Below are 16,634 nucleotides of genomic sequence, written 5' to 3'. Positions count from 1 at the left end.
CTGTTTCTCATCTTTCTCTTCAAAATATATCATAGATTCTCAATGGGGTTTAGGTCAGGCATGTTGGCTGGCCAATAATGCACAGTAATATCATGGTCAGCAAACGACTTGGAAGTGGTTTTTGCACTGTAGGCAGGTGCTAAAGTCCTGCTGGAAAAGGAAATCAGCATTTCCATAAAGCTTGTGCGTCTCCAGTCTTCCTCCAGACTCTGGGATCATGATTTAAACATGAAATGCAAAATTTACTTTTATCTGAAAAGAGGACTTTGGACCACTGAGCAACAGTCCAGTTCATTTTCTCCTTAGCCCAGGTAAGATGCTTCTGACGTTTTTCTGTTTCAGAAGTGACTATTGATTCACTGACTCCGGCTTCATTCCACTCCTTGTGAAGCTGTTTAAATCGGCTTTGCTTGACAGTTTTCTCAAGCTTGCGGTCATCCCTGTTGCTTGTGCACCTTTTCCTACCCATTTTTTTTCCTTCCAGTCAACTTTGCATTTAAATATGCTTTGATACAGCACTCTGTAAACAGCCACCCCTTTCAGTAATGACGTTCTGTGACTTGTCCTCTTTATGGAGGGTGTCACTGATTGTCTTCTGGACCATTGCCATGTCAGCAGTCTTCCCCATTATTGTGGTTTCAAAGAACATGAGATACCTAGAATTTATACTGTAGGGATGGACATTTATGAAACTCAAATGTAAATATTTTAATATTTTGAGATACTGGATTTTTGACTTTCATGAGCTGTAAGCTCTAATCATCAATGTTAAAACTAAAAAACTTTGTTTTATTTTACATGTAATAAATCAAGAATATATGAAAGTAAAGAATCATATCAACTTGTGGAAAATAAGCATCCGGTGATTCTTTTAAAGTTTTTTTTTTTTTCCTTTGCATAAACCTTGTATTAAACAGCTCGATTCATATGATTACTTTTACAATGTGTTTATGAACCTTTCTGATGAGTAAAATGTGTGGTTCTATGCAGTTTCAATGGATGGAGAAAAATTATGAGAGAATATTAAAAATAACTCTTAAGGTTTGAAACGATGATGACAGAATTTACATATTTGGGTTAATATTAATTACTGTGTAGTAAGATTGTGCTTTTTCCATACAATATCAGTATTCTGTCCATCATTTTTAAAGAAGAAAAACGACATAAGGGTAAAGGAATGACAGAATTTGTATTTTTTGGTTTAACCAACACAAACTTTAACATTCATTAGGCAGAGACGAGTACAGAAAGTGAAAATACATATTTTTATTGTATGAAACAAGACTAACAGTACATTACACCGCAACTCAATTACCACACGATGTGCACAACTTGCTTTTCTTACTGTAGTTATACTGCCATCTAGTGATGGGACAGCGAGACGATCTCAGAACTCAGTTAAGCAGTTCGTTACGCCTCAGATCAAGTCTATAGAACTGGCATAAAAAGTGCACAACCTGTTTCTCTTACTGTAGTTACACTGCCATCTAGTGATGGCATGATCTCGGAGTCGTCAGTTTACACTAAGAAAACAAACTAATCTGATATACCTAATCACTGGACTCAGAAATGATTTTCGACAACTCGCAGTTTTTTTAGTGTTTTTCAGTTCAGATTAACGTTCTAATCTGTGTGTTTTTGGAACCTTTGGTTGACTACATTATAGGTAACATGCCATTGTTATAGTAGCCTGCTAATTTGGTGGTCCTTCTAGACTCTAATTTTTAATTTTACAGTAAAATGCTTCAAAGATGTGCTTTCACAGAACTTCTGAAAGTACTCAAAAACAGTATAATTCTTGCATATATAATAGTTCTTAATGAATGTCTGAAACAAATTAACTTTCCACTCACCCTGGCATTTAGAAATAAATCTGATCTGATTAACCTAAAAACTTTCTACTGCTAATACATTCATTACAAATCAAAAGAAACATTAAAATAAATAGTTAAAATCATTTCCCGATTGTCACTTGCAGTTAAGGCACAGCAAGTCTTGTCACCTCCACAAATTCAGACACACCATACATAAACAGACAAATCCATCTATGCAAACGAAGACATGACTTACACAATAAAACAAAGTAAAACACTGCTGTTTGTCCTTGGTATATGTTTTTGGAGAAGTTCTAAAAGACTAAAATGCTAAAACATTAAATAACACAACAAGATTCCACTGTTTATGGCACGTTTATATCAGAAACACACTATTTGACCATATAAATAAATTTATAAAATCATCAGACGTGATATAAACAGTAAGTAGTGTTTTTTCGTATAAACCTGAACGTTGAACAGGATTCTGGAACATAAGTTCAGTGCACAAAATGATTTGGCTGGCTGTTATTTTGAGGTTAAAGGTGAAAATTCTTTGTACAATTTATTTGCCAGCTGTGTCCATATAAGCAGATTTCTCCATTTCCAAGGCATCTTTGTGATTCCAAAGTAAACACAATTTACACCACATATACAGAGCAGACAGAAACTGCTTTACAAACTCAAAGAAATGTGGTATTATACAATGCAAAACAAAGACTTGTTTAAATAGTGAAGTAAACCACTCCACTTCCCCAACAACTGATGAGCTAATTGCATGGCTTTGTTTTTGTGGGGTTCGGAAACAACACTAATACACTAATAAATGTAATTGCATCAGTTAAAAGTATATGAAAACAAATGCTATTTATTTTAATACAGTACAAGTACACTTCACAGAAAGAAGTTTGTAATGTTTTAAAGAAAACAATAGATAAACCTCAGAAATGACCTTGAGACAATGAGAAAATAAGGATATCACTTGTTTGCAAATGCCACTTCACGTTTTTGGAGCCACTGGACGTGGCTTATATGCATATGTAATATGTATTACTGGCCATGCACACAAACAGAAAAATCAGACTATTTATATTGCTTTCAGATATTGTAAAATAGTCATATATATAATCTGCACTCAGTGCTTCTTTAATTATTTCTAAGGGTAGAAACAGACTCTGAATTGTCATCGTTAGTGGCTTAAAACGTGGCTACAATAATGCCACTGTCTTAAAGTAATATCTCTCTGTCTGGAAGTTATGGGGTGAGAGGCTGAGTAAAAACATCACTAATAATATGGCTTTAAATACACAAAAGTTCATAAAACAAAAGTAAAACACTGGCCAATTATCTTCAGTGGCTTTTAAACATTGGCACCGTCCGCTTTAAGTATTGGATGATCTGTAGTCTCAGCACATAAATCTGGTAGTCTTTGTTTTTTCTTCTCCACCAGTCTGTCAACAAGCACCACGAAAACCCCAGACAGGATAAGGCAGAGGCCAGACAAGTAGAAACTAGCACTGAAGTCATGAGTCCAGTCCACCAGCCAACCTGTAACACAGATACACAAGAGAAACATGAGACAAGTGATGAAGACATGGGAGTATGGGACATGGGAGTATGAAGGAATTGGGAGTATGGGACAAAGACAAAACCTGCTGTTAGCAGCGTCTGTGTCCTCCCTGCCAAAACACCACCGTAAAATTGAGCCATACTCAAGTTTAGCAGTTTATAATGACTCAAACCAAGTCTTAAAGGGGCCATATCTTGAGAAACCAAATTTTCTAGTCTTTTGGGAATAAAAGAACAACATAATGTGAAAGTGAACTCAAAACATTTTCTACAGTCTAAAAAGATGGATCTTTTTAAAAGTAAGCTGCAAGAATCCTTCATGACGTTAAAGAGATTAATGTCTGTCAACATGCACACCTACGTTTACACATCATCACCTACTTGTCCCAGCTCATCATGGTACAGTAAAAGTAAGGGAATATGACAACGTACTATTAAATAACTTAAATTTTAACAATTTTAAATTTAAAAAAAGATTATGCAGCAAATTGTTCAAACATACACATAACATTCACATTTTTATCAAATGTTTTTCAATGGTCAAAAATGTATCTATACATAATGCAAAATGAGAAATATATTGATCAAAGTATGCATCTGTTTAAACAGTCAAAAAAAACATGAAAAAAAAAGTTTTTTTTTTTTTTTTTTAAAAAGAGGACCACTATTTAAATAACACATTTATACATACAAACCTGGACCACAAAACCAGTCACCAGGCACCCTCAGATTCCAGATTTTCAAATAGTTGTATCTTGGTCAAATATTGTCCTAACAAACCACACATCAATGGAAAGCTTATTTATTCAGGGTTGGAACTAAACTCTGCAGGAAGGTAGATCTCCAGGAACAGGGTTGGGCACCCCTGCTCTACATAATATAGAGAGCTTTTAATACAGTAAGCTTTGAAGCAAGTCAACGTTTTCGAATTAGTAACAGAGGCTTAGGCTCAGCTGTTAAACTGTCAAAACTGAGATTTGAATCCATGCCAGAAGGAAGTACATTAGCACAAAAGTGGGTTTTTAAAAACAGTCCGTTATGGTTTCTAATGCATTTACACACTCGTGACATCAAACTGTTGTACAAACGCAATATCATACTCGTTGCCGTGCGATACGGCTGTATATCGGCACGGCTGTGATTACCTACGACACCTGGTCGAATCACGAGTGTGATATATATTAGGGATGTCACAATTCTCAATGTAATATTGAACCGTTCGGTACGACATCCACGGTCCAATACGCACTTGTGAATTGTGGTTTTTTGGTTTTGCATTCAAATAAATTCGTTGTTTTATTTCTCTCGGAATTTGCTGTGTGTGCCCGTGATTTCACGTGCTGAGATGAGGAAACGCTTCCCCGCTTATATTTGAAAAAGCAACACACGCAGAGCATCTTCCCTTCTAATGACATGCAATGATAAGCCTTTCTACACTGTGTGCATAATTATTAGGCATGTTGATAATCTGGTTATATTTTTTTTACCAAGCACATTTTACCAATTCCAAACCACAACAATCTTAATAACTACTATTAATTTTGTATTTAATCATTTGTAAGTGATATATAACTGTCTGTGAAGGCTGGAAGTGAAAAACTCCTTATATTCAGGTGTGCATAATTATTAGGCATGTTTTCTTTTACAGATAAAATGAGCCAAAAAAGAGATTTAACCCAGACTGAAAAGTCCAAATTATTAAATGCCCATGAGAAGAATGCAATACTAATGCATTACAAGAATTTGCAAAGTTAAGGCTTGACCATTGGACAGCGAAATGCTTGTTGAGTCTGCATGGTCAGAAAAAACAGGTGGAGAAGAAAAGATGCACGTTAACTGCAAAAGAATTAGGAATTAAGGTGAAGAATTAGGTGTGACACCATCAGGAACCGTTTAGTCTCCTATCCTGAAAAGTCTGACTTGCAGAGATGGACTAAAATGAACTCCCAAAACTTACTGCCAGATTTTGGAAGATAAATTCTTGAATCAGAGATACAAGAGGATGTGATGCTTGTCCTTCAAGAGTCACTCTCAACTTATCTGTCTCTAAAGCATATAAAAAAACTGTCTTCATGTATTTCACAAGACGTCAGCTTGTTATTCTTATTAAGTCAGGGGCATTTTTTAGGATTTTTTACCAAGCAAAGTCTCTGAGAACCTGACACATTGGAAACTCCAGGTAGGTTGCAGTTCTGGAAAATGGTGGCGCTGGAGACTAAACGGTTCCTGATGGTGTCACACCTGTTCTCCACCTGTTTTTTCTGACCATGCAGACTCAACAAGCATTTCGCTGTCCAATGGTCAAGCCTTAACTTTGCAAATTCTTGTAATGCATTAGTATTGCATTCTTCTCATGGGCATTTAATAATTTGGACTTTTCAGTCTGGGTTAAATATCTTTTTTGGCTCATTTTATCTGTAAAAGAAAACATGCCTAATAATTATGCACACCTGAATATAAGGAGTTTTTCACTTCCAGCCTTCACGGACAGTTATATATCACTTACAAATGATTAAATACAAAATTAATAGTAGTTATTAAGATTGTTGTGGTTTGGAATTGGTAAATGTGCTTGGTAAAAAAATACAACCAGATTATCAACATGCCTAATAATTATGCACACAGTGTAAACCTGTTGTCCAACAAAAGAGTTATAAAAACAAAAGTTATAAAAAAAACATTATAACTTGTTTTTAATTCACAACATCAGTTGAGTGTTTAAAATAACTTCCTTATCTGATCTGATGTGGCTTTGTATCACAGAATGAGGCAGACAATAAATTCTATACTTATATTCTATGTACGTCGATTAGCAATGTCTTACAGATACACTTAATCATTATGAAAATACACAAGATGGCTTGAATAACACAGATAAGTCATATATTATTGCAGACGTGCGTTTATTGTCCTTACACTTCATCACTCAAAACGTTTAACGTTATATCTTGATTATATTCAGTTATAGCAATAGCGACGGCTTTATCCATATTAGAGATTTCCTGGCTGGAACGGAACGTAATCAGTGCTACTTCTTTGACGCATATGTGGATTTTCTGCACGAGGGCACCCTCTGGTGTCCAGTATGAATGAAACCCATCCTATTTTGTGTAAAAATTGAAAAAATAATGCCTCTCTCAAAAGTAATATTAAGCAGACATATAATAATCCACGCTTTTTTCAGTGTACAGATGTTTAAAGGAGTATTTTGTTGTTAATTTATTGCAAAACAAAAAACAAACAAACAAAAAAAACACTGATGTGGCAAGCTATTAGAACCGAACCGAAAACCGTGGTTAAAAATCTAGGTACGTATTGAACCGTGGACTAAATGTATTGTTGCATCCCTAATATATATATATATATATATATATATATATATATATATATATATATATATATATATATATATATACACTTTTTCAGATGATGAATGATAAAAACACAAACACATACAAAGACAGCCAATCAGAATCCACCTGTCTTTAAAGAGCTTGAGCATTTAAAGTGGCAGATGACGAAACAGCAGAGCATGCTTGTAAACAGAATGTTGTCATCCATTGGTTTGGACGCTAATATAGTTTTTGTTGTAGCTCTCTTTACAGCACCTTTAGTCTGACATGCTTGAAAGTGTATAAAGACATGCACTGACCTGCAGCAGGTGGACCCAAAAATCCTCCAGAGCTTCGGAACAGCATGAAGAGCCCTAGAGCGCTATCAAAACCCTCCAGTCCAACAATATCCACGATACTCGTCACATGGATGGCCACCACGCAGCCAAACAGGAAGCCATAGAGTGAGGAGAAAACCAGGATACTCCAGTAACTCTGTCCAATGGGGAGCAGAAGCAGCACCACGCCCAGCGCAGTGACCACCATGGTCAGCAGCTGCAGGTTTCTCACAAGCCGCAGGTTAGCCAGCCACCCGCATGCTAATCTGCCCAGCAGGTCTGCCAACGCCAGCACTGACAGAACCGAGGCTGCCCAGTACTGCTCCATGCCTAAACTACTGGCATAAGGCACCAGAAACAGAGGTGGGATGAAGAAACCCGCCGCAGCCAAGATGGCAAACACTATATATAGCAGCAGCTCAGGCTTCTGAATGAGAGAGCAAGTGGCTTTTTTTAATGTCCCGCTTTCCTCTTTTGTGTCTGTTTTGTGTTTGTCTTGGATAGAGGATTGTGCAGATGGAAGAGGTTTCATCAGAGCACCACACACACACAGATTCAGTTGAAGACCACCGATGATGAGCAGAGACCCCTGCCAAGAGTATCTGTCAATAAGCCACTGGAAAAACGGGCCAAATCCTATGGCAAAGACACACTCTCCAGAACTAGCAATGGCGTAGGCAATGGGTCGCCAGCGTCTGAAATAATGGCTGACCATGCTGTTAGCTGGTAACCAGGAAAATGAGACACCAAGTCCTAGATGACAAAAAGAAAAGAGAGAGAGAAAAAAAAATGTTGAATTAGCTGAATTATTACTAGACAAATATGGAAGACTAAGAGTGCCACTTAGGAATGTATTAAATAAAAAAAAAATGTGCACTGCTAAGTTTTTGAAATATCTCTTATGCTTACCAATGGGGCATTTATTTGATTAAAAAAATAATAAATAAATAGTAAAAACAGTGATACTGTAAAAAAAATTACAACAATTTAACCCTAGAATGGGTCTTACCTGTTTAAAGCTGTATATATTATGATATAAATCAAGATATAAAAACATATATAGACTATGCGATTTTGTGGCTTGTGTTTTAGTCAAATTTTTTGTAATCTTCCATATTTTCCAAGGGTTCCATATTTGGTGACTGTTTTGTAATAGAAGTGATACTGTGACAGAGAACGATTGATTTGTGGCAAAAAACTGCATCAAAAACATTCCTGTAACCCAGTGGTTATTTTTGGTATAATGACCAAACAAAATGTTACAGGAACCACATTTTTGTGATACCAACTTCAAATTTGTTACATAACTTGGTTAGACATATGGCTTTGATTTTACAGCAATTTTTAATGGTTTTCTATTTTTTGAATATATTGTAAAAAGTAATTTATTTCTGTGAGGGCAAAGATGAAATTTCAGCATCATACTGTCTTTAGTCTTTAGTGTCACATGATCTTTCAGAAATTATTCTAATATGCTGATTTGGTGCTTATAAACATTTATTATTATCTGTTATGAAACCAACTTAATATTTTTGTGTAACTACAACACTTCTCTGTTTTTCAGGATTTTTTGATGAATAGAAAGCATTTATTTGAAATATAAATGTTTTGTAACATTATAAATGTCTTTACTGTCACTTTTGATCAATTTAAAATCACTGCTGAATAAAAATATTTAAAAAATAATAATAAATAAATAAATAAATAAATGTATAAATCAAAACTTTAAATTGGCAAATAATCAAACATATTTAAATAATGTTATAAAATAATAGATGATATATAATAATAACTGCATTTAAACCAGATTAATTAATAGCTTATATATTTTGTTACATTAATTTAAATGTTAAAATGTTTTGAATAAGTCTGTCTGTCAATTATTTTAAATTAATAATTTGATCATTTCCCCATTTTATTTTTCAGTGACACTCACATACTGTATGTCCTCAATGCCGTAGAAGACTCATTCATTAAATACTGTATATGTGTTCTATAGTATAATGTATACAGCATTCATTAAAAAAAAAATAAAAAAAGGTGGTGATCATGACATACAGCCACCATCCTTAGATGTGGACTATATTTAAAGCCAAACAGCATCTAGTGAATTATGGTTTGATATTTGGATAATATAAGAACATGCTTTATTTAAACTGTGCATTTATCTAAATTTCATAGAATTAATGTAACACTATGATGGCATGGCACTTTCAACAGTGTAAGATTTCCATGCCCATTTTGTAAACAAGAGCATCATGTGCTGACATTCCAGTACTGCATAATTGTTTAAAGGGATAGTTCACCCAAAAATGACAACTCTGTTGCTGACCCTCATGTCGTTCCAAACCTGTAAGACTTTTGTTCATCATCAGAACACAAGTGAAGGTATTTTTGATGAAATTCAAGAGCTTTCTGACCTTGCCTAGACAGGAAAGCAACACATTCAAGGCCATGAAAGATAGTAAGGACATCATTGTCAACATAAACCATATGACATCAATGGTTCAACCTCACAACCTTACTAGAATGACACAGAAGTGAAGAAATTGTTGAAAAGTTGTTGTTTTTTTCTTTGCGCACAAAAAGTATTTTCATAGCTTCATAAAATTACAGTTGAACCACTGATGTCACATGGACTATTTTAACAATGTCCTTACTACCTTTCTGAGCCTTGAACATGGCAGTACGATTGAAGTCTATACAGGGTCAGAGGGCTCTTGGATTTCATCAAAAATATATTTGTGCTCTGAAAATGAACAAAGGTCTTATGGGTTTGAAATGACATGAGGGTGATTAATTAATGACAGAATCTCTTTCATCTCCTTAATGCTAAACTTACCTTGAAGTAAACCGACAGACAGATACATCCAAGGCAGACTGAGCCCCAAAGAGGCAATAATCATTCCTGAGGTAGCCAGAAGCCCTCCGACCATGATAACAGTGCGCTGAGATAGCTGCATACTTAGAGTACTGGCAAGAGGAGCTAAACAGACGAGGAAAAAAAAAAAAAAAGGTCTGGTGTCATCATTAAATGCCAGTTTCAGAAAATGTTATACCTGTTCTGAGACAATTCATACAATTTCTGATAATAACAATATGAAAAAGACATGAAAAGTCATTCCTCACATCCCAAATGAAACACTGCAATAGTGGTTGAGGTCACCCATGAGGTAGTACTGGTAAGGACATTGTAGTGACTTTGGATTTCAAGAAAAAACAAGCCAAAGTTTTTTTAAAACAGCAGCGGTGAGGCCCATGATGAAGAAGGCTGAGGTGACCACGACCCAGCCATAGCCACCATCCGGCGGATCGCTTGAGCACCTCTTCATGCTGAATCTGCCAGTCAGTTCTCACCTGCTGTAAAATAATAAAGAAGATTTTTTAACAATGTGGTATGTAACCCTATACCAGTGCTATTCATATTTTGAATGAGCTTTTTTTCTTATATTGCCCATTTGTATTTTTGTATTAATAATGTTTTCTTGCCATTTTTATTTTTTTAATACTTCGGTTTATTTTTTATTTTGTGTTTTTAGTAATTCAAGTACTCAAACCACTGATCTATATATCTCTGTACCTCTATTATACATCAGTGACAAACTTAATTACAAAGGCAACATTTAAAAAAAAATTAATTTAAAAGCTTTAGATTTTGAATAATTTTATTGAACAATAACACTGGCCTATACACTACCATTCAAAAGTCTGGGGTTGTCAAGATTAAATATTTTCATTCCTGCTTACTATTTTTTATCATTCTTTGATAAATCGAAAGTTCAAATGAAAAGGATTTAACCCTCCGGGGTCTGAGGGTGTTTTGGGGCCCTGGAGAAGCCCTGACATTTGTGCTTTTTTCAGTATCTTATAAACACATTAATGGCTGAAGTCTAATTTACATAGTAATCACCACAAACTGGGCTACAATAATATGCAAGCAACATGAATGTACATATTTGTGTTTTTGAGAAAACAACGGTTAGTGAAAAAGTCACTGAAATAAGACCAAGAAACACATTCAGAACATTTGTTCACAAGACTTTTGAGAACTGAATGTGTTAGGCTAGAGTCTTTTCTACAAAATGATGTGAAAATCATCTCGTTCAGTCGTTCACAAAAAACAATATACTTATTTAAATTTTCTAAGACGTGTTTTGTGATCGAAAGGGAATATGAGAGGGAGTGACAATGGCCACTGAATATTTAGTGATTCACACCTGAGAGTCAAAAGGCCCTCCCCTAATGGCCCATCAATGAGACTGTGACTGTCAGGTAAGAAACAATGTGAGAAGATTCAAAGATTGGGGTTTTAGATTATCTGTATTTTATTTACAACACAGTATAATATAAACAAACATTATGAAGGTCAAAGACACATTATTGAGCACACTGATCTAACCACAGAGATGTAAACAGACGTTGTGTAGTTTCTGAAAACTTTTTCCTGAATTCTGTTCAACAAGTAAAACAAGTAAATCATACCTGATATTTAAGTGCGTGCAAAACTCATCATCAGTAGTCAAGGAACTTATTTTACCATTAGAATATCACTGTAGTTGAAGATCTGATGTTGGTACAGCGCACTCAGAGGAAAAGTTTGCAGGATTCATCTGTTGTGCAGGTATCAGATCACAAACAACTAAAACAAAACAAAAAACATCTGTGAGCATGTTAATATCAGGAGCAATTTAAAGCATCCTTGCTAAATAAAAGCATTAGTTCTATCATTTCTATCCCAAAAAATATTCATATTTCTGGTCACTAAAATAAATAAATGAATAAATCAGTGAGCATGTTGATAGGCCATCATTAGCAATCACTAATATTGCCCATGTGATTTTATAGCTATCATATGCACACACGCTTTGTATTTATTATTATACAGCACAAAAACAACATCTGAGAAACGAAATTATTATTAACCACATTATGTACACGTTTGAGCAGATATTTGCAGGCAGAGTATTCAACAGTAAAGACTGGTCTAAGCTTTCTTAGACATTACTTTTATATCGTCTAAACATTATCCCTACTTTAATGTCAATTTGTTTATGAAACATAAAACATTCCTGACGCCTTACAGATGCATTGAAAAGTTGCCTATGATTTTTCAAAATGTTGCACTCAATTTTGCACATTTTATTCAGGAATTATAGTTTTGAAAAAGTTCAACTAGTAAATGTGTTCAAGTTTATGTCACAACAACACATTATCTAATGCCAATAAGGCCATTACTTACACTGCATAAGAGTTCTCCTCAGCTGCCTGCAGCCGCACTCGCGTTCTATTTGTGAGATAAACAAGCTTAGCCTGTTCCTCTCAGCGCGTCCTCATCTGGAGTAAATACAAGGCTTTTTCCTCACAGCGCCTTCTTCCAAAAACGAAAGTATCTGACAAAAACGGTGCTGCTTTGTTTACGAGTTGATATGGGCATTCAACCAAAATGACACTGAAACTGCTGAAGTATTTTAGTCATTTTCTCTTCTCTCTTGAAAACGTCTCTTTTTTTCTTTGTACTTTTGGTAGTCGAAACATGAAAAAGCATGCATCTCCGTTAGCACCTTTTCAGCCTGTTTGACTTCTTACTCTGCAGTTTAACATGCTGTGACCAAACAAAACAAAACTAAAAGTCCAAAATTTGACGATTTAAATGTTTCCATAAAACAATTCTAGCTGCTAAAGACTTAAAATCTATCAACTCTTCAAAACGGCACAAAAAAGCACAGGCAGTGAGAAGACAGACCTAACAGGAACAATTTTTGACAACGGAAATCTGTATCAAGTGCCAGAAATCATAAGATTTAAAATCAAAATATATTTCTTTACTGTTACTTTTGATCAATTTATTGTATCCTTGCTGAATGAAAGTATTAATTTCTTTTAAAAAAAAATTGTACTGACCTCAAACTTTTGAATAGTTATGTTTATACAATCTAAAAACAAAATGACACTGAAATTGCTTTAATGTTAAATTTTAGGAATTTTCTGAAAACTCTTTTCTTTGTACCTTAGTAGTTGAAGTCAACATGAAAAAGCATTTGAAATGTATCTGCGTCAGCACCTTTTCAGCCTGTTCCACATCTTACTGTGCAATTTAGAATACACAAACAAAAAAACACTAAAACAACATTTGATGATTCCTTAAAACTGTTTCCCTAATAAATTCTAGCTGTTAAACACCTATCAACTCTTCAAAACAGCACAAAAAAACCTAAGCAGTGAGAAGAGAGACCTAACAGGAACAATTGTTGACAATGGAAATCTGTAGCAAGTGCCAGAAATCATAAGATCTTGTGCGTCAACAACATGACCCACAATGCCTGCTCCACTGCCCAGCCTTGCCTGCTGTGATCATGGACTAAGCCAGTTCTTCACTGACATTAACTCCGCGCCACTAGCAGCAGACAAACATACTCATGTTACAGCATAGTTCATGACAGCCTTGAGCTTGTTCCCTCATTCATATTACTGCTTGACAAATTAAAGAAGCTATTAAACTGTCAACAACCTCCAAACTCACATACAATCATCTGATTTCCAAATAAAAGGCTACTTTAAACCATTCATGAAGCGGGTGACCATTTTAACCTTTCTAAACAACTTGCTTCAGTCTCATACTTTAATTGACTCCGTTCTATTACTGTATGAATCTGTGTTAATGCACACTCTTGACAGCATTTATAGGTTTGGGTGTAAAAAGTAAATACAGTCACTCCTGGGGTTTACAGGCGAAAGCTCCATGTTTCATCATGTGTCTGCACTATTGTTGTGTACATCCAACCTGTCAGGAACCCGTCTGCATCAGCATCTAGTTGTTGCATGTTGAATCACAGTCTTCTACTGAATACACACTCATAAAACTTGTAGACTTGTTTAGCAATTATATTGAAAACAACTGCCAATTTCATTGCTAAATCACTTACTACAAACAATTTATTTTGTATTTACAAGCAATGGAATTACACAACACAGCTGAAAATCACAGGAAATAAAATCTAATCTTACGTTACAGGACACAAAATGAACTTCCTCATCCAAAATTACAGTAATTTCATCTTTTTGGTAAACAGGTGTACACAGTAAAACCAGAACCAATAATTGTTATTTTAGTATCATTGAGATACACACCAGGTTTGATATTCGGATATAATATTAATTTTAAATTTTATTTTTTTGTTAAAATTTCAGTAAATGTGTTGTAAATCAGTTTTAGTTTTAATAATTTTAGTACATCAAGGTAAACTACATGACAATGAAATAACGTCGTTCTATATTATTTTAAACTAAAATGTTTTTTAGTTTAGCTATAATAACCCTGATTTAAGAGTCAGTTCTACAGTGAAGGTAGATTTTAACCTAAAAAATGTTCAGGAATATCAAGGTTGAGTGTTTTGGTGTGCTACTACATCCAGAAATGGACACTCAAAAATAAACCCCAATACTGTTTATACAGCATTGTACATCTTACGGCACAATGCTTATGAACTGATCGTGTTTCTGAGGCTTTTCTGCAAGAGAATTCTCTATAATGGTGTGCGTACTTTCGATGTTTTAAAATAAAATCCTGCTCCACATCTATGCTAGGGAAATTACTTACACCAGAGGTGCGACCAGCCTGTTCTCCTGTCCTTTCTTCGGTCAGGTCCTCCTAATGTTCCTCACCGCAGGCTGCAGCATAACACTTGTAGCACTGTGAGGATGCCGCTGATAAAAGCTCTATTTATAAACTTGCACGACATTGGCCACACCCCTTCCGACCTCCTGCTCAACACGCTTCCGTATGGCAAGCCGTTTAAACATTTATTCGCTGAAGCTCGGGGTGGAAGCTCGCTTGTTGTGTCCCGGATACTAATATTTTAACGGTTCATAAATGATCTATCACACTCAGGCCAACTAAGATTTTGCTATTTTTTGATAATACGATAATCATTTCTGGTAGCATTACAGCACATCATGAGTGTACTAGCACTATGCCCTGCTGGAAAAAAAAAACAATAGACACCATCACAAAATATGTAATAGTTTTACTGGTTATAATGGGACTTGTATTTGTTTTAATGAAAACTGTAATGAACCCTATTGGTCTCTACTGGTAATTGGTTGCCTTCTATTGGTGGCTTACCAATAAACCAATAAATCCTAATGCAATATGTCTCAAAACACACTACAGAAAACCATTTTTTAATGGTTAAAAGTTGATGGTTTGTAATGTTTGTAGTGGAAACTTTTAGAATTTTCTGTGATGGTTCTATTGATTCTTTTCAGCAGGGTGTTTTTTGCTTTTGGAATCTGATGAAGCGCATGGACCCAGAAATTATTTAAAGGATTAGTTCACTTCCAGAATATAAATTTCCTTATAATTTACCCACCCCTATGTCATCCAAAATGTTCATATCTTTCCTTCTTCAGTCAAAAAGAAATTAAGGATCTTCAGGAAAACATTCCAGGATTTTTCTCCATATAGTGGACTTCAACGGTGGCCAACGGGTTCCAAAGGTCCAAAATGCAGCTTCAAAGGGCTCTACACGATCCCAGCTGAGGAACACGGGTCTTATCTAGTGAAATGATCAGTCATTTTCTACAAATAAATGTAAAAATTATATACCTTTTAACCACAAACGCTCGTCTCGCAATAACTCGACAACGCATTATGTTGGAAAAGTCACTCGTGATGTAGACGGAAGTATCGACCCAGTATTTACAAAGTGAACGTGCAAAGAAAGACCCTTATTCTTTGACTGGGATCATGTAGAGCCCTTTGAAGCTGCATTAAAACTTTGGCCATTCAACCTGTTGATTTCTGTTACAAATGATTCCTTTAAATTTATTTTTTTTTACATTACGACATATAAATGTCCATAGATATTATATTAGGTAGGGTCTGTGCCAACGTCTGTAAAATGTTTTGTGATTTAGCCATTCTGAATCAAATTCAGAGATCAACATTTTGTCTTGGTATTTTTTTTTTTTTCTCTGCAATTACTTTGTCCCACACTGTAAAAAATAAAAAACACAATTTGTTGAGTCAGCTTAAAATAATTTGTTACCCTGCTGCCTTGAAATTTAAGTTCAGTCAACTAAAATAAGTTTATTCAACTTGAAATGTTAAGCGGTACTAAGTAACAACTTAGATATTTGTGTTTGTTAAACTTAACAGATGGGTAACCCAGCTGCCTTAAAATTTTAAGTTGATTCAACTCAAATATCTAAATTTAACATTTCAAGTTGAATAAACTTTTGAGTTGACTGAACTTAAAATTTTAAGGCAGTCAGGTTACAAATTATTTTAAAGTTGACTCAACAAATTGTTTTTTACAGTGCACTGAAAGCCATAAACATGGCAGACAAGTGGAAAAGTCATGCGACTAAAGGATTACTATTAAGGAATAAAAGGTTTGCCATATTTCATTCCCTCAAACATTTTTTTCTAATTATCCATTACACTGATCTGTATACAAACAGCAATAATTTAAAATGACACTATAGCCACTTAAATAGGGTGTAAAAGAAAACTGATTTTTTTTTATTTTATTAAACATGCCTTTGTCTACGCGTTAATAGAGCATAATGCAATATCCTTC

The 16,634-nt window shown here is 34.9% G+C and overlaps 1 protein-coding gene across 1 annotated transcript; it reads right to left on the bottom strand.

The window, feature by feature from the left end:
• Positions 1 to 1,246: 1,246 nt before the first annotated feature.
• On the bottom strand, positions 1,247 to 14,751 carry zgc:114041 (uncharacterized protein LOC574425 homolog). Its single transcript, XM_051110257.1, is given in 7 exon segments — positions 1,247 to 3,362; positions 7,036 to 7,806; positions 9,896 to 10,039; positions 10,183 to 10,288; positions 10,290 to 10,413; positions 11,591 to 11,692; positions 14,651 to 14,751. Coding segments are annotated over 5 exon segments (1,305 nt in total). The 5' UTR covers positions 10,386 to 10,413; positions 11,591 to 11,692; positions 14,651 to 14,751; the 3' UTR covers positions 1,247 to 3,174.
• Between the last annotated feature and the right edge of the window lie 1,883 nt (positions 14,752 to 16,634).

Source organism: Labeo rohita, chromosome 5, assembly GCF_022985175.1.
Source record: "Labeo rohita strain BAU-BD-2019 chromosome 5, IGBB_LRoh.1.0, whole genome shotgun sequence".
Lineage (NCBI taxonomy): Eukaryota > Metazoa > Chordata > Actinopteri > Cypriniformes > Cyprinidae > Labeo > Labeo rohita.
Note: the sequence above shows the minus strand (reverse complement) of the source record. Positions and strands in the feature narration are given on the sequence as shown.